The sequence below is a fragment of the Pteronotus mesoamericanus genome, unplaced genomic scaffold, assembly GCF_021234165.1.
Source record: "Pteronotus mesoamericanus isolate MK-2021 breed Mesoamerican mustached bat unplaced genomic scaffold, CSHL_Meso_final contig_173, whole genome shotgun sequence".
Classification (NCBI taxonomy): Eukaryota; Metazoa; Chordata; class Mammalia; order Chiroptera; family Mormoopidae; genus Pteronotus; species Pteronotus mesoamericanus.
In genome coordinates this window covers 4,838,104-4,862,500 of record NW_026555072.1, presented here as the reverse complement: position 1 = coordinate 4,862,500, position 24,397 = coordinate 4,838,104, and the positions used below count along the sequence as shown (strand labels likewise).

At 33.8% G+C, this 24,397-nt stretch overlaps 1 protein-coding gene across 7 annotated transcripts in view; it reads left to right on the top strand.

Moving 5' to 3' along the window:
* The window catches only part of KDM6A (lysine demethylase 6A), a 180,072-nt gene that overhangs the window by 141,210 nt on the left and 14,465 nt on the right, over window positions 1-24,397 (top strand). For all 7 annotated transcript variants that reach the window (XM_054566524.1, XM_054566523.1, XM_054566526.1 and 4 more), the window contains 9 exons: window positions 3,791-3,920; window positions 5,446-5,551; window positions 6,228-6,433; window positions 9,188-9,252; window positions 9,328-9,402; window positions 9,923-10,071; window positions 17,195-17,309; window positions 20,536-20,723; window positions 21,584-21,725. In XM_054566524.1, coding sequence (XP_054422499.1) covers window positions 3,791-3,920; window positions 5,446-5,551; window positions 6,228-6,433; window positions 9,188-9,252; window positions 9,328-9,402; window positions 9,923-10,071; window positions 17,195-17,309; window positions 20,536-20,723; window positions 21,584-21,725 — 1,176 coding nt within the window. The remainder of the gene's footprint in view (window positions 1-3,790; window positions 3,921-5,445; window positions 5,552-6,227; window positions 6,434-9,187; window positions 9,253-9,327; window positions 9,403-9,922; window positions 10,072-17,194; window positions 17,310-20,535; window positions 20,724-21,583; window positions 21,726-24,397) is intronic.

The following is a 24,397-nucleotide window of genomic DNA, read 5'->3' as shown; positions in this document are numbered from 1 at the left end:
ACTGGGAATCAAACTAGTGACCTTTTGGTTCAGAGATCTGCACTCAGTCCACTAAGCCACACCAGCCAGGGCAATCAGACCAAATTCTTCTAAGGCATATGGTGAAATTCTTAAATTTCTAAAATTTTATTCTCTTTGAAATTTAAAGTTTTTATATTAGTCCTTTTGTCTAAATGTTACACTATCATTTACTTTAACTCCAGGCCTAAAGGAAATAAGCATGTTTTAATATCCAGACCAAATGCTATACTGAGCAATCCTTTGATACAGTATCTTGGCTTGTAACCAGCTCGTACTACCTTTTACCTGTTCCCCACTTGGCTGCTGGGGCCTCTGCTGCTGCCACTATACTAGAGCTGGGTTTTCCCTCTTCCACTCTTTGTAGATTCAGGACAGGGGCTAGAAAATAGGGGAAAATTTGAAGCCCAAAACCAACATCATAGATTGTATGGGCCCTGGACCTAAGAGTATTCTGGAGGATTACTGTCAAAAGAGTTCCATGAAGGTGCAAGTTATAGAGTTACCATAAGTTTTCATTAATAAAGTGTTATGCTCTGGTATTTAGGTGTGATTGTGTTCCTTAATATATTAAAGATAATCTTCCATCTCAGTTTCGAGGTGTATATAAACATTCACTTCATAATTGTTAAGTACATTCTTAGAGTTTTATATTCAGCTCTTAACTCTTAAAGACAGTTCCCTTATTACAGAGACTTAGTTATATCTACAGGGGTGGGCAAAAGTAGGTTTACAGTTCATATGGAAAAAGATGTGCCAGTTATGATTATTACAATAGCTTTATTAACTCAAAAGAATGTTAGTTGCAACTGTAATCATATTTTTGCCCACCCTTCTATATAGTAAGTAGCTAGATACATCAAAACACTATAGATCCCTGGGGTTACTTAGATTATTTTAATAAATCTCGGCCTCATTTTATTAATGGAGAGACAAAAAGTGCTCTGATAAATTGGAGATGAAAGTCTTCTGAGGCTTAGAGAAGTCAAGACTGCAAATGCTAGGTGTCACGGTACTTGCCATTTCTGTTCTGTTGATGGTGTCCTGCACTAGGCAGGAGGGAGTCCAGAACTCAGAAGGTAAAAGTGACATAGGTGCAGGATACTCAAATGTCTCTGGTCTAGGAGCTTCATAACCAAAGATAATTAAAGAGTATATTGGTTTAGCACTTTTCATTTCTATACCAAGTGATGTGGGTAAATTTGAAAGTTGTAAGTTTAAGCCAATATTTTAAATAATTGGTCTATGAGTAATCTCCTCCTACTCTACTTTGCTCAGGGAAAGAGTTTCAGAATGGGAGAAAAGTATTTAAAATGGGATAATCAACGCCTTTCTCCACTTTAGATTGTTACAGTAAAGTTTCATTATTTGACTTGAAGTATTATAAGCAGTGTTGGACACTTACATGTTCAGAAGATAAAATCTATTCATTATCCACAGCTGTCCTTTGCATTAGGGTTAATAAGTGTATTTTAAGTAGAAAAATGTTATAGTAAATATACAGACAGCTAGGCCAGTTCCTTCAGGGAAATTCGTATTTGTTTCACACTTGACTTCAATAGTCAGGAAGTCAATGTTTGAAATACATTGAGAAACTGCTAGATATAATTTGATTGCATGGTTTATGCTGACTACCCTCTTATTTTCATACACTTAGTTTTTAAAGCATTGGTTATTTTAAATCTGACTCTTGTTTGGTTCATCTTAGTGTTGATGTCAGTATGATACATCAAAAGACAGTTAAAATACCTTTTCCCACTTTTATGGTTTAAAATTATAATGGTAACATTCAATTGTTGAATCATTTCAATTCCTTTAAGTCATGCCTCCTCACCTTTTTTCTATTTTAAAATAAAGACATCTGCACTTTTCATTGTTTTACTTTCCCATTTACCTTTTTTCTTTTAATTGTTACAGAACTGTGGAAATGATGGAGGCAGAATTCTGCTAATCTAGCAAATCCTGCTTTCTAGTCTCATCTCCCAACGTCCAGAATGTTATAGAAGCTTAAGTTTTGGTGCCACATTTAGTTAGTATGAGATGCTCTTTTATGGTATAGTTTTAATACTTGGTTCACATCTTCCAATTCCTTAATATATTGTTTGCTATACAGTAAATCCATCTCCTGCTCTGTAAAACAAATTTTAGGTATTTGGGGTCACATTTTGTTTACATTCCAAAGTTAAATAGTCACAGATGTACAATTCAACATGAAAAATAATGATTTATGTGGATATTGTAAGTGACTTTTATTTTGCATTGGTTTAATGAAAGTACTTAATTTTTTTTTACCAGTCTTACTCAGTTATTTTCTACTTTTATGGAGTTTATAAGTTAGTACCAATTTTATACCTAAATTTAAAAGCTTAAATGTATTGTGTCTATTTTTAAATGTACAAAGTCATTCATGCTTTATGGAAAATGGTTTTTAATAGAAGATTCATTTATTTGGAGTGTAATTATTACTTGATCTTAAACTTTCACTTTAATAACTACTTCACATACTTTTCTAAATATTCAGGCATTTTAAACTTAATTCATTTCTTTGATACCCGCCATGAATTCTTTTGTTTTTATTTGGAGTTATAATTGAGAAAATTAAGAAAGTGACACCTGTGATGCTATTTAGTATGACATTTTAAAAGGTTATAGCAGTGGAATTTCAAGCTTTAGTTTTCTTTAGCGCCAACCAAAGCAACCTGATATTTAAGGTGTTTTCAGTTGGGCAAAAATGAGGAAAATTAGTTTTGTTTTAACCTGTGTTGTTCTATAATTTATGATGAAAAATAGCCAGTTTTCTCTTCAGTAAGTAAAATTGCAGAAAAGTTTTTCACTTCCTGCATAATTATAATGTTCAAATTCTTATCTGAAATTTTAATATGTTAACTTAAGAGTGCTTAGTATTTTAATACATTGATTATTTTTGAACTTATAATTGGGTGAAGTAGGGTAGTTAACCTGAAATGATTTGAAGCTCTGGACTATGTCTTGCTGATTTTCTGAGTTGAGTAGGGGCTTTTAGAAATTGGAAATATCTTTTTTTCCCTCTCATGCTAAATAGTTACAGTTTGGGAATAATACTGCCATAAATTAAGAATTTATAATCTAACAAACATAGTATCTTCATTAAAGAAACCCCAAATACTGTAATAATTATAGAGTATCAGAGAATAGATAACAACTATACAACTTACTTTAAAAATTGTTACCATTTGCTGTAAAATTTAATAGATTGGAGTCTTGCTCAATTTTGTTAGTAAGCAGATACACAGAAAATTCTTTCCAGATTTGAGAAAAGAAAGGAAAAGCCCTTTTCCAGTTTGAGAATTGTCATGAAGATATCCTAGTTATAGTTTGCTGATTTGATAAGAAGAAAGACATATTCTATTTTTATTATTATCTAGACCTTTTTTGATCAAGTTATTGTTTTAATGTTTAATGGAAGAAATCTGATGGTAGAAGATGGTGGAGGGAAAATTGGAGTTTGTGTTCTTCAGATGAAAAAATAAATTGGAAAATTACCAGCAAAATAGGGAATATCATCAATAATTTATGGGTTGTGATATCTTTCTATTACTTTTCTTCAGTGGAAGATATAGAAATCAAGCTAAGTATTTGCTGAAATTAATGATTGTTCTGAGGTTTTTGCTGATAGATCCAAATAGCATTGTGCAACTGCCTCGTACTTTAATTAGGATTTAATTCAGGATTTTTACTCTGATTCTAAATAAATGTACAGCTGATTTATTCTCCTTTCTTCTTTTTTTTTAAGGAATCTAGGTAAAAATGGCTTATCTAACAGTAGCATTTTATTGGATAAATGTCCGCCTCCAAGACCACCATCTTCACCATACCCTCCCCTGCCAAAGGACAAGTTGAATCCACCTACACCTAGTATTTATGTGAGTCTGAATTGACTGACTAGAAATAAGTTGAACTACTGTGTGCATCTACCTGTCTTTTATAAGATCTTGCTTTAAATCATGTGATGTCCTTTAGGAAACATTAAAATTATTGGTAGCAGCTTGAATTTTTGGGGGGGGGGTAATAAAGATGATTTCAAAAAGATTTTGTAATAACATTTAAAACATGTTCTCAGCTATTAATTTTGATTACATTAGAGGAGTGAGAAATACTTTGTACTGCCCCTAATTTTGAGCAGTATTAGGCAAAGTCTGCCTAAAAGTGTAACTTTTCTTTTAGTAAGCTGAGTTTTAAATTTGTGTTCTACTAGTTGTGTGGACCTGATCATTCATTCTATTTTATACATATGCTAAAAAAGGAAGAAAAAAAAAAGAAGATATTATTTACCTTCAGAAAAAGTGTTTGAAAACATAAAATGTCATAATAGATACATTATTTAAAAGCTGTATAGATTATTTAAAACTGGGTATTAGTTTTATTTTATGGGCAGTTAGGCATCTGATATAGAACTTTAAGAGTTCAATTAAAGCAACTTTTTTTTTAATGTTTCTCCCAAATTGGCCCTCCTACCCCATTTCCATCCTTCCATGCTCCCACTTGTAATGTCATGAAAAAATTTTAAAGTATAAAGTTTGTTTTTAGAGATCCGGTTCTGTTTTTACCCTCTAGAGGCCAAATGCTATATTAATCCTTCCTTCAACCAGTATTTATTGATCCTTTAGTATGTAAGGGAAGCACTGGAATAGAACTCTAACAAAACTTTTAAACTGAGGTCTAAGGCAGGGGGAATGCCAAATTAAAATTTATCTTTTATGGGTCTTCAGCCTAGTTTCATTTTGGTAATATATTGTTTCAATTGATTTTTTTCTTTTTGTGATTGTATACAGAAAATTTACCATCTTTACCATTAAATATACAGTTTAGTAATTTAAGTGTATTCTTACTGTTGCAAAACAGCTCTCCATAATTTTTTAATTTTGCAAATCTGAAATTCTCTACCCATTAAAAAACAATTCCCTTTTCCACAGTCTCCCCAGCCACTGGTAAAAACTACTTTAGTTTCTGTTTCTGTGAATTTGACTACGTTAGCTACCTCATATAAGTGAAGTTACACACAATTTTTATGTGTGTGTATGTGTGAGATTTGCTTGTTTTCATGTAACGTAGTTTTATCAGGTTTCATTCATGATGCAGCATGTGATAACATTTTCTTCCTTCTAAAGGCTGAATAATACAGTATTTAATACAATCTGATTTTAGAGTTTAAATTTTATTTCTCCCACATATTTTTGTTCAAGATATAATGGATAAGAGAGATGTATGTGGCTATATCAAATTAACTTTAGGATCAAAAGACATAGTGATAAAATGCTGTAGAATGTAAAATACAAATAATGACACATGGGATGCATTATTAAATTGAAATAGATAACAAATATGAATTTGGCATAATATTTAAAGGTATGTTTTCCAGAGATCTAACTGTATATTTTAATTTTACAGTTGGAAAATAAACGTGATGCTTTCTTTCCTCCATTACATCAATTTTGTACAAATCCAAACAATCCTGTTACAGTAATACGTGGCCTTGCTGGAGCTCTTAAGTTGGGTAAGCTTTAATAAGAAAAGGGAAAACTTATATGTATATTTCCTTTGCTACCTATTAACTTTTGAAGCACATGCAGAAACTTATTTCTATTTATTTTTTTCATTTTTTTTCACATTTTTATTTGAATATTTTCCTGGCTATAAGAGTGAGTGTGTGTGTGCGTGTGTGCGTGTGTGTGTGTGTGTGTGTGTGTGTGTGTGTGTGTTATTTCTTTAAACAATGTGAAGATATAATGATGATACTGGTTACTGGCAATTTACAGGTGGTTTTTTTAATTTAGCTTTTATTTTGGTCAGATTACATAATTGTAATTTAAGTTGACAAATGAAAGTAATTTTTCTTACAATTTTAGGTTAAATCTGATGCTACTAATAAGTACTGTTGTCCCCTATGTAGTTCCTGGCACCTGTAGAAATTAAATAAATAAGTGAAACTTTAGTATCTGCCCCTTAATCCTGCCTTTTCTGTTGGCATGATGAATAGGTCCCAGACTTCCTGTATATTGGTTATGGAAGCCTGACTGGAAGGGTGTGCAGAGGCTCCATTTGGCTCATTGGGGATCCTAATGGAACACCATAAAACATTTTCCTTTCTTTCCTCCTTTAAATAAAGCACTTCTAATATTTTATTTCAAATACAATTTTTATTTATTAACTACCTTTATTTATTTATGAAGACCTGGGACTTTTCTCTACCAAAACTTTGGTGGAAGCTAACAATGAACATGTGGTAGAAGTGAGGACACAGTTGTTGCAACCAGCAGATGAAAACTGGGATCCCACTGGAACAAAGAAAATCTGGCATTGTGAAAGTAATCGATCTCATACTACAATTGCTAAATATGCACAGTACCAGGCCTCTTCCTTCCAGGAATCATTGAGAGTAAGTAATTACTTCCTGAAGTATATACTATTATGAAGATATTTTATTTTATTATTTTATATTTTAATTTGAAGGAGTGTGTTACTTTTGTAAGCATCTCATTATTTTATAGTTACATAAAATATAAGTGCTATCCAATTTACTCTTAGTAAAATCTAAGAAAATCTTATAGGTTGATAAAATAAATATTACTACTGTCTAGTCAGATGTCCTCCTCAACTCAGGGATATTCTTGTTTAGAGCGCAGTTACTTAATCCTGGCACTATTGACATTTTGGGTTGGATAATTAGTTGTGGGATTGTTGTGCTTTGTATTGTAGGATGTTTAGTAGCACCCTGGCCTCTCCCCACTTAGATGCTCTTAGCACACCCTTTACCCCCAACTCCAGCTCTGACAATTAAAAATGTCTCCAGACATGTTAAATGTCCTATGGAAGGCAAAATTGTCTCTAATTGAGAGCCACTAATATTAGAGGATTAACTAAGTCTCAGGTTTGCTTTATGTTTGCACAGTTCCTAGTCTTGTGCCTTCTCATTTTTGTCCTCTACCAAGTTAGTATAGCTCCTCTAGGAAGCATTAGTGTTATTCTTACCAATCTCAGTCTGAAAGAGAAAACTGAGGGAGAGGCGTAAATTATTTGAAAATACATGGAAAATTGAAAAATAGAACTTTGAAATATAATCAGAGGATTATTATTAAAAGACTCATAAACTTTTCAGCAATGAAGCATTACTAAAATCCTATAGAACTGTAATGAGAACTTTGTAAATTTTCCCACAAAGTAAGCAAAAAACACCTGCAAAATGAGTTTATTAAATGTATTACTCAAATACTTGTCTGTACATATGCTACAGTTAAAATTTAATATGTGCCTGGAAGTCTTTATTTGTAATTCATTAGATTTGCTTATATTTCTTAAAAATTCTGCCCTGAGTGCATGTTTTCAATAAAAGCAACACTTGTACCTATAAATCATACACATGTGTTCCTTTCTCACTACCACTCCCTATATCCTTCTGAGAAATCCATCGAATAAAAAACTGTCCTGTAACTTGCAGGAGTTGCAGTGAATTCATTGTCCATATAAATCATTATAATTCAAACTTTAAAGATATTTAACTCTGTGGTAGTGCTATGGTCAGAATAGAATAGATAGTAACAGCAGGATTCAGATATCATCACAGGAAAATTTGGTAGAAGAGTTGAAAAGCAAAGATACTAAGAGGCAGGGTATTTAAGTAGGAATGGACCCATAAGCAAAGAAAGGGTGGGTATATTTTTTTTAATGTGCTTTGGAGACATGGACCATATTACATGTAAAATATCTGACAAATGTTTAGAAATTGCACATATAAAGTGAGGGAGGCCAAAATATCACTACATATTGCTAACTTAAAAATCATAGGACACTGTTAAGAGATAACCATATCTGTGATGCAAAAATTATAAATAATAGTAATTTTGCATTGAAAAACACCTATATTTATCCAGTACTTAATTTCCTTACTTACGTTTTAAACGTTTGATCATTCATGTATAATTCATTGTGGAGAAAAGATGTAGCCCAGGAAGACCTTTTTACCTTTGTCCATAATGTTATTTCCTTCCACCTTTATACACATGAGGTCTGTCCAGAAAAACTCCAACCATTGTTAATATAATGAGAATGGTTTGTACAACATCAGTGTAACCTGACCGCCAAGGAGAGTGGACTGTAATGCACATGCGTGAATAATGATACTGTACTAGTCAGCGGGAGCGGTAGAAGCCATTGACTGAGCATGTATACTGTGTGGCTGTTGAATTCAAAATGAGTGAGTAGAGCAACAAATCTGTATCAAATTTTGCATGAAGCTTGAACATCCCTCCACAGAAACTATTTGGATGACTCAGAAGGCTTTCAGGATGCTGCGATGAGTGCAGCACAAATAAAAGTGTGACACAGATGCTTAAAAAATGGTTGAGAATCTGTCGAAAGTGATCCACATTCTGGAAGGCCTGCAACAATCAACACCTGAGAATGTTGACCGTGTACCAGCTACAGTCAACAAAGATCAGTGACTGACAGTGAGAGAACTAGAAGCTGATCTGGGGATTCCAAAAACTACTGTGTCCGAGATTTTGATGCTGGATCTTGGTGTGGCAAAATTCATTCCACGGCTTCTGCTACCAGAGCAGAAGGTTCATTGTGTTGCAGTTACTAATGACTCTAGGAGAACTGTGTGAGGTCCCAAGGTGCCTACTTTGAAGAGAGTGAGGTGTCATCGTCCTATGTAAAATGTTTCTTGTATCTTCTTCAGTGAACATCTCTCTTTCAAATTACACGGCTGGATACTTTCTGGACAGACCTTGTATATGGCTACGTACACATGCATACATGTGCCTCCACTAGTTTAGAAATTTTATAATCAAGATTGCTACTTCTTAGGTCTCTTAACTTTCCTTAAATTTTCTCTCTTTGAAAAATGGAGCAGAAATGAGAATCTGTGGTTTGTTCCCCTTACAGAAAAATGCTAGTAAAGAACTCTAAGTATAACATTGTGGCTTATGGAAGAATGTTGGATACCATTGACTTCTTGGGTTTTGATGGAATGTGGTCTTTGAAGAAATTTTCATGTGAAAAAGGCACACTGAAACTTAGTGTCAAAACATAAATAATACCATCAGTCTAGATATGGACTTTTCTGCTGTACATGTGATAGACTAGCTGGTTGTAGAATACTAAACTGGAATGCTTTTTGCTTAATCTGTAGGAAGAAAATGAGAAAAGAAGTCACCATAAAGAACACTCAGATAATGAATCTACATCTTCAGATAAGTAAGTTATGTTTAATTGTCTGCTTAGTATTTCTGTATAAAATGCATGTTTTTAATATTGTCTCTCTTTTTTAAGTTCTGGGAGGAGGAGGAAAGGACCCTTTAAAACCATAAAGTTTGGGACCAACATTGACCTGTCTGATGACAAAAAGTAAGTCTCTGTAGTCATCTGTGAACTGATGTAAAGAGGTGTTGTTTGCAAGATTGAGAATTGTGTACAATTCTTTATTCTCTTTATTCTTCTCTTCTTTATTCTCTGTCATTTTTCTATATTGATATACAAATTTTAGCTAAATTATTTTTGCTAGATTTTGCAATTAAAGTATTTTCTTGAACTGAAACCCTTGTTATTGAGACCCTGACTATATGCTAATTATAGTCATTACATTATGTTTAGATTAATATTATATTTTATTAATATTTTATAAAATAGAATTATGCAATTATAAAAATTTAACATCAGTTTTTTTATTCAATAATTTTTATGCTTTTTATTAGGAATATTTTCAGTGGGAAAATTTTAAAATTTAAACATTTCAGTGTTTCCCATGTGGAAGTAAAATATAGATTTTATTGTTTTTCTGATTGGAACACAAAGTTTTTGAAGAAAAGGTTAACTTCTACAAATATTTGTAGCAGAGTTTCACTCTTAATCTGTTATTTTGTTGCAGGTGGAAGTTGCAGCTACATGAACTGACAAAACTTCCTGCTTTTGTGCGTGTAGTATCAGCAGGAAATCTTTTAAGCCATGTTGGTCATACCATACTGGGCATGAACACAGTTCAGCTATACATGAAAGTTCCGGGAAGCAGAACACCAGGTAACTTTTTATGAACTAATATAACTCCTACAATTGAAAAACAGAATCAAGATGTGAAATATACAAGAGGGAACCACATTCTTTACATTGTATTCCATTCCATTTCATTTAAAAAAAGAAAGTGTGGGTTACAGTTGTCTAACTGGGTCTCAGTGCACACTTTATAAAGTACATGATGATGTGAAGACATTACTGGACTCATCCTGGTATCTAGTCTAGACTTTACCACTAAGCTTGTCACTTTTTGGCAAGTCACATTCCTTCTCTGGGTATTTCTCTTCATTTGTAAAATGAATTACATTGGTTTTAGACTTTAAATTCTGTCCAACACTACTGTGCCATCCTTGTGCTGCCTTACATTGACGTGAAATTTCATAGGGTGGTGTTCACAATATTTAATATTTAACAGTTCGGAAAAATACTAGTAGTAATGAGTTCAGCTGTGCCAGTGCTTGTAAGTTGTATATCACCCTCAGGTATTTGTTTGCTACTTAAAGCAGCCATAGTTTGAAAACCAGACCGCTTTCTTCTTTGTTACCTGCTTATTGATTCGTAGCTTAAGAATTGTTTCCTAATAGGCCTATGCTTGCTTCTGGGTAATGTTAAGTCAGTGGTTCCCAGTCCTGGCTGCTCATTAGAATCTCCTGGTAAGCTTTTTAAAACTATGTAGTTGATTAATCTCTTGAGATTGTGATCTAATCGTCAGTATTTTTTGTTGTTGTTGTTCCCCAGAAGATTCTAAAGTACAAGCTTAGGTTGTAGTAGTTTTTACCCTCAGGCCATTTGAAGGCTGGTTCTGTGATGTTTTATCCATAGTTGGGTAAAGTAGTAACAGTTATGTAATAAATGGTGGAAGACCTGTTTCCTCCCTACTCTGTTCCCTCCCTACTCTGTTCCCACTTTGGACACTGATATAAATACTGGGCAAATTATTGAACTCTCTGTAGTTCCTTTTTCCTGTATATGTAGTATTGGGTTAGTTCTATTAACATTCATTAAAACTGAAAACACTTCTCATCCAATTTGAATTATTTTATGTAAATAATATCCTCAAATAAAGAAGAACACTATTCTTCATTACAAATGAAGGGGAAAGGTAAATTTGATAGATTACCTCTTTGTCACTGTGTGCCTAGACTGTTTTAGTTTTTTGTTGGTTTGTATACAAGGCATTCTTTTTCAGGAATGTCCCATGAAACATTAAAGAACTCTCTAAAGAATTCCCTTGGGGGGTTAGCACTGTCCAGTAGAAATATAATGCAAGTCATATATATGATTTAAAATGTTATAGTCATATTTATATAAAACAAAATAGATGAAATTAATTTTAATCCAGTATAGATAAGTATTATTCAACATGTAATTAATATCAACATTATTGGGGTATTTTTGCATTTGTTAATACTAAGTCTTCAAAATTATGTACTTTATAGTTACCACAATCTTAGTTTATATTAACCACATTTCAAGTGGTTGTTGTAATTGGACAACTCAGTCTTGGAAGAAATGTTGAGTTGACCCATAAACTGTTAATTCAGTTCAATTTTTAAAAAATTATTTTGAATACTTTTTTGTGTGACAGACACTTGGTTCCTGGGGTTACATAGATAAATAAATGTTACCTGCTTTAATGGACTTTATGATCAGTCATGTATGCCCTAAACTATAGAGATGCTCTCAGGCTCTACCCTAAAATAGTTTTTGTTAGATGGTGGGAATCCCAGCATCTGTAATTTTAATTAGAGTTAAATTTTATTTGGAGTCTGCACCATGAACAATTCCAACCATTTGCCTGTGGTAAGGGACATTTGTAAGTATTAAAGAGTACCATCTTCACATTGTACTGTAATATGTAAAAGAAGACTCAGAGTATGGTGTGCACAGAGAGTGATGAAAACACAGCTACATTTTTTTTTGTTGCTGCTGAGGTAAAATTCACATAAAATTACCCGTTTTAAAAGTATGCTGTTCACATTTAGTTATTCACTGTGGTATGCCATCACCTCTGAGTAGTTCCAAGACATTTTCATCAGCTTAAAAAGAAACCCCATACTCATTAAGCAGTCCCCTCCCCATTCCCCCCTTCCCTCAGCCCCTGGCTACCACTGTAACAGGTCCTCAGTCCTTTCATTCAGTGTCATTTTGTTATAACTCTTGTTTGTATCAATTAGCCTATGGTAAAATTGGTAAAAAAAAAAGCCTATGTAAAATTTCATTTTACAACATTTTGCCACAGTTCCATGAATCTATGAAGGATGGTAAGTGAGGACTTAACTATAGTCTGCTTTCCGGCTCTATAGATTTACCTGTTTTGGATGTTTCATATAAATGGAATCATACAATATGTTGTCTTTTGTGTGTGCTTCTTTCATTTAGTGTGTTTTTGAGGTTCATCCACGTTGTATCAGTGTTTCATTTTTTATAGCCAAATACTATTTCATTGTAGGGATGTAGAACATTTTGTTTATCCATTCATTAATTGATGGACATTTGGGTTGTTTCACATTTTGGTGTTATGAATAGTGTTTCTATGAACATTCATGTACAAATATCTGTTTGAATACCTATTTCTAGTTCTTTTGATTATGCATATATCTAAGATTGGAATTGCTGGGTCATACAGCATTTGTGTGTTTAACTTTCTAACTGCTGAACTGCTTTCCACAGCAGCTATACCATTTGACTTTCCTGCCAGCAGTATACTAAGGCTCCAGTTTTCCCATACCCTAACCAACCAACAACGATGATTTTTAGTTTTTTATCTTATTATGGCGAACCCAACACATCTAAAGTGGTTTTTCAGTTGTGGTTTTAATTTTCAGGTACTTCTTGGCCATTTGTTTATCTACTTTATAAAAATATTCAAGTCCTTAGTTCATTTTTAATTGAGTAGTTTGTCCTTTTATTGTTGAATAATAGAAGTTCTTTATATATTCTGGATATTAATCCCTTATCAGGTAATGATTTGCAGATATTTCTTCCTCTTCTGTAGTTTGTTGTTTCACTCTCTTCATGGTGTCCTTTGATGTATGAAGTTTTTAATTTTGATGAAATTCAGCTTACCCATTTTTTTTTTCCTTGGTTGTTAGTACTTTTGGTGTCATATGTAAGAAACCACTTTCAAATCCAAGGTTGCAAATATTTATCTTGATATATTCTTCGTAGAATTTTTGTAGTTCTAGCTCTTATATTTAGATCTTTGAACCATTTTAAGTTAATTTTTATATATAGTATCAGCTAAAGGTCTAACTTCATGCTTTTACATATGGCTATCAAGTTGTCCCAGTACCGTTTGTTGGAAAGACTATAATCTTTATTGAATGGTGTGGGAATTCTTGTTAAAAATTAATTGACCATGGATATATGTATGGCTTATTTTGGGAATCTTAATTCTATTCCATTGGTTTATATTTCTGTGTCACTACCACACTGGTTTGATTACTATAGTGTTTTGAGGTAAGTTTCAAAATTGGGATTGTGTCTTACCACTTATGTAGTGATCTTTATTGTAGTTGTTTATATCTCGTAGTGCTTTGGGTTACTGTAGTGTTCTTTCATTTCAGCCTTAAAAACTCTACATGATTTCTTTTTTTTTAAAGATTTTATTTATTTATTTTTAGAGAGGGGAAGGGAGGGAGAAAGAGAGGGAGAGAAACATCGATGTGTGGTTGCATCTTGTGCACCCCCTATTGTGGACCTGGCCTGCAACCCAGCAGGCATGTGTCCTACACTAGGAATCAAATCAGCGACCCTTTAGTTCGCAGGCTGGCACTCAGTCCACTGAGCCTTACCAGCTAGAGCTCTACAGCATTTCTTACAGGGCATATTGACTAGTGACAAACTTCTTCAGTTTCATTTATCTGGGAATGTCTTCGTTTCTCCTTTTATTTTTAAAGAATAGTTTTGCCACATAGAAAATTCTTGGTTAATATTTTTGTGTGTGTTATCTTATTGCATTTCTCCACTCCATGGTTTCTGATAAGAAATCAGCTGTTAATTTCATTGATGATCCCTTGTATGTGACAGATCACTTCTTTTCCTGCTTTTAAGATTCTCTTTGGCTTTCTAGAGTTAGTTATAATGTATCTTGGTATATACCTCTTTAAGTATTTCTTACTTGGAGTTCCTTGAGGTTCTTAGATATGTAGATCATGTATTTTGTCAAGTTGGGGAAGTTTTTAATCATCATTTCTTCACATATTCTTACTGCCCTTTTCTTCTCTTCCTTTAGGATTCCCACAATGCGGATGTTAGTATTTTTGATAGTGTCCCACAGGTTTCTTAGGCTCTGCTAATTTTTCATTGTTTTCTTCTCAGAATAGATAGTTTCATTTGACTTGTATATAAGTTTGCTGATTTTTCTCTAGCCTGCTCAGGTCTGTTGTTGAAATCCACTAGTGAGTATTTCAGTTATACTTTTCAGCTTCAAATTTTTATTTCTTATTAAAAAAATTTGTCTCTTTATTGATAATCTCTTGTTGAAACATTTTTTCCTTTGTTTCCTTTTGTTCTTGTCCATGATTTCCTTCAGTTCTTTAAACATATTTAAGACAGTTGATTTAAAGTGTTTGTCTAGTCCTGGCTGGGGCATCTCAGTGATTGGAGCATGATCCCATCCCATGCACCAAAAGGTTGAGGGTTTGATCTCCTGTCTGGGCACATACCTAGGTTGTGGATTCAGTCCCCAGTTGGGGCACATGTGTCAGGCAACCGATTGATGTTTCTCATAGTAATGTTTCTCTGTCTCTTTCCTTCCTCTGTCTCTAAAATCAGTAAACATATCTTTAGGTGAGGATTTTTTTTTTTAAGTGTTTGTCCAATAAGTACAATGCCTATACTTTTTCAGGAATAATTTTTGTTAACTTCTTTCTTCATTTTTTTCTCCTTTTTTGCTTGCTTTCTTGCTTTTTTTCTGACTGGGACATACTTGCTTGTTTCTTTGCATGCCTCATAATTTCTGTGTTGAAACCTGTTTTATTTATTTACTTATTTTTAATAGCTGTATTCTCTCTTGGATGTGAACCCTGACATCTCTGTTCCTTCAGTATACAATGCTCTGCTAGTGTTTTGACATTTTGAATATTATGATGTAGTAATTACAGTATTCAGATTCTCCTCCATCTCTGGGGTTTGTTGTTGTTGCTTGTTGTGAGCTACAGTTGTCTGTTTCTTTAGTGATTTTTCTATACTACTTTTGCAAATTGTGTATTCCTTATCATGTGTGGGCATTGAAGTCTTTTTTTCTGTTATCTCAGCAGTTAGCCAGTGACCTGACTGACAGAGACTCCCTTAAATACCTGATGCCTAAAAATAAGAAAGGAAGAAAAGTAGAAGAAAGACCGGGGGTGGGGGGGGTTGTTGTTTTAATTCACTCCTTCTGTACTTAGCCACACCACTTACAACTCTGCTTTAGCCTTTACCTCCTTGCTTGCACTGAGCCTAAAGATCAAAAAGAGGTTACAGTTTATTGTATTCTTAGCTTGTTTGTTTGTTTGTTTTTAAGCATGTTTCCTGCTCTGGTAATCACGTGGCTTTCTAAAGATATTTATTTATTTATTTTAAGAGCAAGGGGAAGGGAGGGAGAAAGAGAGGGAGAGAAACATCAGTGTGTGGTTGCCCCTCACATGCCTCCTACTGGGGACCTGGCCCACAACCCAGGCATGTGCCCTGACTGGGAATCGAACCAGTGACCCTTTGGTTTGCGGGCTGGCACTCAATCCACTGAGCAACACCAGCCAGGGCAGCATATGGCTTTCTAAATTCTCCAGTATACATAGGAACTTTTCATAGAGCTTATTCCCCTCAAATCTCACTACCCCACTTTTCCAGTCAGGCCTTTGCAACAGGCCATGTCTGTTGTTTGCCCCAAGAAGGTGTTTTTTTGTTGTTGTTGTCGTCGGGGGTTGGGGTAGAGGGTGTTGCCCCTGGTAGCATCAGCTTGTGTATTAGTCTCTCAGTGTTTGGGGTGAACCTCCTCCACTGAGACACTTGCCCTGATAGACTTCTGAGGTATGTGAAATGAAGAGAAGCCCCTTGTGTCAGTCTTTTGGGGAAACTCCAGTCAGGTCAAAACAGAAAAAAAAAGTCTTTGGAAACAAGATCCACTCTGCTCCCTCCAGAACAAGGGACACTCACACTGTGAACACAGACTACTGTTTTTAAGTCCACTACCACACCAGTGATGGGAATGGGTAATAAGGTAGCTTAAAATACTATGAAAAAACTCCTAACGTGTTTAAGTTGCCTTTTTCTGATCAAGAATTCTCTTGGTTGCTGTAAATTTTGACTATCACTCAGAGTTCTGGTAAGATTGCTTCTGACAGGTGAGAGAGAGAGAGAGAGTACCTGGAGAGAGAGAGAGAGAGAGAGAGAGAGAGGGAGGGAGGGAGGGGGGAGAGAGAGAGAGAGAGAGAGTGTGTGTGTGTGTGTGTGTGTGTTTGTCGGGGGGTGTGTGTGTATCACTCAGTTCTGGTAAGATTGCTTCTGACAGGTGTGTGTGTGTGTGTGTGTGTGTGTGTGAGAGAGAGAGAGAGAGAGAGAGTTTCTGAAGAGTTCCCCCAGAGACTCCTGCTTGATACCACTCCTGCAGTACATTTTGAAAATCAGAATTCTAGTTCCTTTACTGATGTCCTAATACCGCTTCTGAGAAATGGGGGTTACGTCTGCAAGGAAGAGGTGGTAATGATATCAGTAATAGCTAATGTGTATTATTTACTATGTATTAGGCACTGTTTGAAGCAGTCATTATTTCATTGGTTCCACAAAACAACACAGCAATTTATTGTAATCTTATTATGTAATCTTATATATAAGGAAACTGAATCATAATGAGTTAGCAACTTGCCCAGATTCACATAATGACTAAGCCAAGGAGCCTGGCTCTGGTACCTAAGCTTTTAACCATGACTTAGACTGCCTTCCGTAGAATCTTTTTTTATTGTATAAGTTAGGAATTGATCAAGCTCAGCTCTAAAACTAGACAACACAAAAAAATAATACTATAATGATAACTGAATACCACTGGAGTTTCTATGTTGAACATTTCTAAGGTTTCATTTCTAAAGATACATTTTCTATAGAATATAGTATGCTGATCATTTTTTTTTTTATTTTTATATTTTAGGTCATCAAGAAAATAACAATTTCTGTTCAGTTAACATAAATATTGGTCCAGGTGACTGTGAATGGTTCGTTGTTCCTGAAGGTTACTGGGGTGTTCTGAATGATTTCTGTGAAAAGTAGGTTCCAAACTAAATTTTCTTTAAACATAATTATTCAAAAACAGTATTATAAAGGACAGTTTATCAAAGGTGGATGGGATGTCCTAATGCACGTAACCAGTTTTCATTTACCATTCAGCAGAAAATACATTTAAAATGATTTGATTGCAAAGCTGTTATTTTGTGTTACTGGGGATACTTTATGATGTCTTGAAGCCCCTTCATGCAATAATAATAGTCTTGAATTTAAAGGATAGAAAAATGAGTTATTAGGCTCATTATACAGTTGCTACGTGAATACTTGTTCATGTGAAAGTTCTGTATTCCTAGAAAAGTTGTTTTTGCTGTAAATGGTTTTAGAAGTGGAAGAAACTCTATAATTGAGCACACTCATACATTGTTAATAACTCAAACTTTTGAATATAGTACTCTTTGCTACATGATTATGATGTAAATTCTTTTTAAAACTACCTACTTTGGCAACTTGTCCTGTAGAGGAATATTATAAAATTTAATCAGCTGTTTCAGATTTTTTTCTATAATTGAAAGAACTCACCTGGTGGAAGTGTTCCTTTCCTAGAATCCTATAAATAGCCTTCATTTATTTGTTTATCTTGTCCTAAAGGGTATCTGGCAATTTCCTCCCCCCCGCCCTTTTTTTTTAGAAAATTTTTATGTATTGCTTTTTTGAGAGAGGGAGACAGAGACAAGCAGATATTAATATCTTTTTCCACTTATTTATGTATTCCTTGGTTGATTTTTGTATGTGCCCTGACCGGAGATTGAACCTGTAACCTTGGAGGTGATGCTCTAACCAACTGAGCTACCTGGCCTGGGCATTTTCATTGTTTTAAATGGAAACATTTATTTAAATGGAAAGTCATTCTCTCTTACTCTCTTTTTTAAGTACTCCCTTATGCAAGCATCTGATGTTTTCAGTTAGTAATAACATTAGAAAATTATTACGGTTAATATATTTGGTATTAGTCCCTCACTCCAGTTAAATAAAGGGGAAAAAATACCAAAAACATTTATGTAAGCGAGATTTTAGAAACCAGTCATATACATATTCTATATACTTTTACTTTTTAACTAGGAGTTAAAAAATCTTTTCTGTAAATATCTATATTTAGTAAGAAGAGTAAATAGTTACTAAAACTAAAAAATCTAAAATTTTCTATATATAAGCAAAAGGTAACCACCTTTTATTCTCTTTGCTGTTTAACCACATAGGTTTCCTTCAGTGTAGGAAAGCCAAAGATGTGAAATTTTAAGGTTTCAAATGTTTTGATGAAATAATCTACTTTAATCTGTATTTATTTTTACGGACCAGCAACCTCGTAGTAGCAGAGAAAGAGAACAGTGTCATGTAGGAAATCTCCATTGGGCTACAGAAAGATTTTTATTTCTTAAACTTTGAGATAGTAGTATATTGTTGCAGCTGCAGTACAATGATTCATGTATTTTTGAGTAGAGATTGACTATTTTGAGGATTTCGTTTTCTTTCCTATCTAAATGGAAAGGTAACCTGGGAACAAATATAATTAGAATAGTTAGATGATGTCTAAAACTCTTGAACTTGAGGATAATAAAAATGTCAAGTTAATATAAAGAGCTAGGTAAATATAACTAAGTTGCAGAAATAACCCTCGCTACCTGAGTGTTTCAGTGTAATTTTGTTTTCCCTAAGGATTGTTATTTTATACTGACTGGTATTGACCATGTCTGTAGTTTGTTTTATGACTGTAAATAATATCTATCTTGAAATAACCATTCATTTGAGTAAATGATAAAAAGGATCCTTACTGTTTTATAAGTTTAAGGTTGGTTTTTGTTTTTTGGTGGGTTTTTTTTTTCTTTTTTTCCTTTTTATACTTAGTTGTTGATAATTTGGGGGTCTTGATTGCTTGCTTGCTTGCTTTTGGATATAAAGTTTTCACCAATTTTATGACAGCAGCACAGGGTGACGTAGAGCTAAGATTTGTGTTTATAGCCATATTTTGCTTTATAGGCAAATTTTTCTGGGCTGTATCTTTTTATCCATATCACAAACAGTAAGCCAATCCTTTCCCCTTGCAATTAGGCTATCGTTGGCAGTCTTTTCTAGAATTTCAAGAGCAGCCTTGTATTTTTTTTTTTTTTTTAAGAAAAAAGTAACACTAAAATTCTGTCTAGATTAGAGATTGGTAAGAATTTCATAAAGGTCCAAATAATAAATGTTTTAGGCTTTGCAATTCATACAGTCTCTGTCACAATCATGTGATTGTAGTATATAAACAGTCATATGTAAATGAAGGGTCATGTCTGTTTCAATAAAAATTTTTATTTACAAAAACAGGCAGTGGTCTAGATTTGCCAACTCTTGATACAAACAAAACAATGAAATATAAACCAATTAAATAATTTAAAGATACGCTTTATCATATCCTTTAGCACAAGACACAGAAATAAAGTGAAGGCTATTTCTTAAATCTTAAGGAAAGGAACATTTTCACTCTGGAAGTTTTTTATTCCCCAAAATGTGAAACCTAAAGTTTTAAATTGTATTTAAAAAAATTCTTTGGTAGAAGTTGCTACATAATTTAAAAAATATTTCATATTATATCATGATGAAGTAGAATAAGAAGAAGCTGGATTTTAAAGTAAAAGCTTAGTACTGTGATCTTTAGAATGTTTCCAAAGTATATTGGTGGCAATGGTGGTTATTTGTGCATATGTGTGATTATTCATTTTTCATAGTCAACCAGTCATGAAAACTGTACAGAGACTGACATCCTGTCCCTCTTTCCTGCCTAAGATTCAAAATAGCAGTAGAGACCATCTCTGTTTTCTACTTTACCCTAGAAATAGAAGTTCCTAGTACTTAACATCTGCCACAGTGTTCCTGTTTATGAATTTAAATGACTTGATGTCTGCTCCACCTTCCATTACCTTTTAGAGATTTCTCAGTACTCCAGGGACAAGGGTTCAATCAAAATAGCCTTTAGTAAAGTGAAATTAAAAGTTAATATATATAAATGTTGCTTAAAAGTAGTTTTGGGTGTCATTTGGATCTTTATAAAAATCATCTTAAGGTAGTAGTATTGATTTTACTCACTATATATATGGCAGTTCTTATTGTACAAGCAATTAAGTTTCAGTGCAATGAATGAGCATATTTTTAAAACTTTTGACATTGTCTTCCAGTCTTATACGGAACTTATTAAAATACTTGATCCATTTGCATTATTTTTTCTTATTTCAGAAATAATTTGAATTTCCTGATGGGTTCTTGGTGGCCCAACCTTGAAGATCTTTATGAAGCAAATGTTCCAGTGTATAGGTTTATTCAACGACCTGGAGATTTGGTCTGGATAAATGCAGGCACTGTTCATTGGGTTCAGGCTATTGGCTGGTGCAACAACATTGCTTGGAATGTTGGTCCACTTACAGGTATTTTAAAGAATATGCTAAAAAAGTTTAATTTATAAAGGATTGTATCTGATAGGTCTTTTTTCTTTTTCTTGGAATAGACCCCACTAAAAATTGGAAGAAAAGTCTCCTTGAATGAAAATTTAATTTTGTAGTACAAGAAATTAAATTCAAGTTAAATAAAAATTCAAGACTGTAGATCTCAGCAAATAACAAATTTGTGTCTTATATACAAGGAAAATATATATGTATTTTCAAAAGCAATAGGCATTTATTATTCCTCATATAAGAGTCCAAAATGGGTATTTGTGGTCAGTGGATGGCTTTCCTCCATGCGATGATTAGAGTGCTTGGTTTGTTTAATAAAAGAAACCCTTTATGGGAGAAAGCAAAGTAGAATAGTTACTCATTCTTTTTATCTGGTATCTTATGAATAGCCCTATAAGTCAAATTCCATTTGGATAATGTCTGCCTTCAGGCAGTAGATAGTTTAGATTAAGAATATGGCCTTTGGAGCCAGAAAGCCCTGGATTAGGACCAGGACCTGGCTCTTGCAACTTGGGCAAGCTATGTAACCTCTCTGGACCTCAATTTTTTCATCTGTGTAATGAGGATAAAAAACTTTAAAAAGTGATGCTAAAGATTAAATGAAATAATGTATTAATATAGCTCAGCACAATGCCTGGCACATAGTTATAATAAGCACTCTTTACATGATCGCTATTATTATTACCATAATTATCAGAAAAACCATAAAATTATTTTTGTAATGTTTTGAGATTTTCAGAATTGCTGTTGATGATATCACCCAAGAAGGTGATAAAGGTTATCTTCATATATTTTGGTACTTTGGTGCTTTATAACTTTTTTTTTTTTCCTAGCCTGCCAGTATAAGTTGGCAGTGGAACGGTACGAATGGAACAAATTGCAAAGTGTGAAGTCAATAGTACCCATGGTTCATCTTTCCTGGAATATGGCACGAAATATCAAGGTCTCAGATCCAAAGCTTTTTGAAATGATTAAGTAAGTGCTTTCTAAAACTGCTGTAGTCCCTCTCTTTTGGGGGAGTGTTAACTATTCAATACTCTCCCCCCCAACCCCCCCGCCCCAATAGAAGTACGTTGACACCAAATGGTACAGAAGTCTAGCAAAATATAATACAAGAATCCACATATTTAAAGTATTTTTCCCTTCCAAATAGACAGTACACTGTGGTATAAAGAGGATTAAAGGCACAAATGACTTTTAAACCAGTAGATTCACAAACCTGTGCTTCCTCACTACCTTTTGAACTACCTGATTCCTAGGAGAACTTTAGTTTTAACATTGAAAGACAACCCTTAATATTGGGGTAGGAAGTGACATCACAAAATAATTGCTGGTACAGAGAAACTAGCATTTAATATAGGGATTTGACTAAAATGTTAATTTTTTTCTGTTGTTTTACATTAAACCATCTGCCTTATAATTGTCCCTTCTTTTAGTTGCTTTAGATATGTAATACAAGTTACTTGAATACATATGTCTTAGTAAGTTTCTCATTTATTGTCAGTTTCTATCCTAGCTATTTTGTAAATCTATTTAGAAGCAACATTTTCAAATATAGTGCTATATAGCAGTGTTTCCCTAAATTGTATTTTCTACCATTACTACCCGTGCCCCCAAAACATAGGGAGTTCTGGTCAAAGAAATAAGGGAAATGATGAATTAGGTGAAGTTCAAGTCTTTTTTTTTCTTTTTTGTAAAATGTTTTAAAGACTAAATGTTGGTGTGTTTTGTGAATGGGGTGAAAGGGTTATAACATATTGTATTTCTCCAACCTATTTGTTTGACCAGTATCTTTTGAAGAATGGATCTCCTCATAAATTCATTTTGGAGTACACTGCTTTATACTGATAAAATAAATATGTCTTTGTTAAAATAATACTTAGATTAAGTATTTTTTTCCTGCAGCTATACTAATTTGGTCAGCATGTGTTGTTTTTAAAATGCTGTCTTTTCAAAGTAATCATGACTTATTAAAATGATTTGAAACCTAAGTCCAAAATTTTATTCAAACAAAAATTGTGTGGCTAAGATAATATGCCTATGGATTATCTTATGATAGATACAACCTTTTATCAGTTGTACTGTTTTATCTAGAGTGGGCAGAAGTGGTAGGAGGAGACAAAAAGTAACAAAAACTACATCATCGCAAGTAATATACAAGGCCTTGAAAAAGTATAATGCTCTGTGCATTGGTAGTGGGATATGGGGCGGGGGGGGGATAGGCTATTATATCTCAAAACGGTATATGGTTCTAAATAGTAAATTCAAGGTTACTTACAGGGAAAAAATTGTCTGAAGTCACTAAAGATATTTAGTTAAGTTGGAGGTAGCTGTAAATGAGAGGCTAATTCAGATCACCTGAAGGTAAAGTGGTGGTACAGTATAGAAAGCATTTATTCAACAGCTGTATAGACAGAAAGTAACTCATTACATTTCCAACAGATTAGGATTTTATAATTGGAAAGGATTTTAAAGGTCATTTGAAGGTTATTAAGGTCCTATTTAATGCAGTAATCCCTTCTATAGCATTCGTAACTTGTGGTTATCCATCAACATCTTGAACATTTTCATTACTTCACTGTAATTCTTGAAGATTCTTTGCACATTGGCCTAAAATCTACTTGGCATTTGGTCCCAATTCCATAAATATATTTGGGATTTATGTAGAATGAATCCCATTCAATAAGGGTTTGAGAAGCAGCCCTATGCCAAACACTGTTCTAGGCGCTGATAGATATATTGGAGTGAAAGTTAAAATCCCTTCCCTCAGAGGACTTAATTTCTAGTGGAATAAGACAGATCTCCAGGTAGATAATTAAATGATTGATAAGTAATATGAATAAGATAAAATAGATAATATGTGGGTTGGGGGTGTGGTGAGAGTGCTGCTTTTTCTAAAGTGGTCAAGGAAGGTACTTGAGAAGATGAGTTTTGTGCTTAGACCTTAATAATGAAATGAAGTCAAATATGCAAAGATCTAGAAGTAGAGAATTTCAGGCCCAAGGAACAAATGAATGCTGAATTGGGAACAACTTTGGCATGTTTATAGGACAAAAAGGCCAGTGCGATGATAGCAGAATGAGAGAAAGAAAGAGGGGTGGCAGTGGCAATAAGCTCAATGAAATCAACAGGAACCAGATTGGACTTGTTTGGACATGGACATTTAGGACATGGTAAGTTTATGTATTAGTTCTGGATATTATAGGTTACCATTCAAGGATTTTAAGTAGATGAGGGATAAATTCTAATTTAAACTTTAAGAAAATGAATCTGGTTGCTTTGTAGGCAGTGGATTCCAAGGGGCAAGGTTAGAAGAAGGAACAGTTAGGAGGCAATTGTAACAGGACAGATGAACCCAGACAGATATTTACCCGTGAGGATGGAGAGAGATCAAACTCTGGTGGAGCTGAAGTTCACAGGACTTGCTCATAGATTGGGCGGTGGGGGAAAAAAGGGAAAAAGACTTCATTGTCAGTCTGTTCTTCGTACTCTGATCTTCATTGATTTAAACGTCTCTTGCCTCTGTCACCTTTTCCATACATCCTTTTAATTTATCATTGTTCCTCTTAGTGTTTGAAATGTTGAGTGTTGACGCTTCTTTATATAAAGTTGTCTATTATTGAAATTGAATACACACAATTTGGATA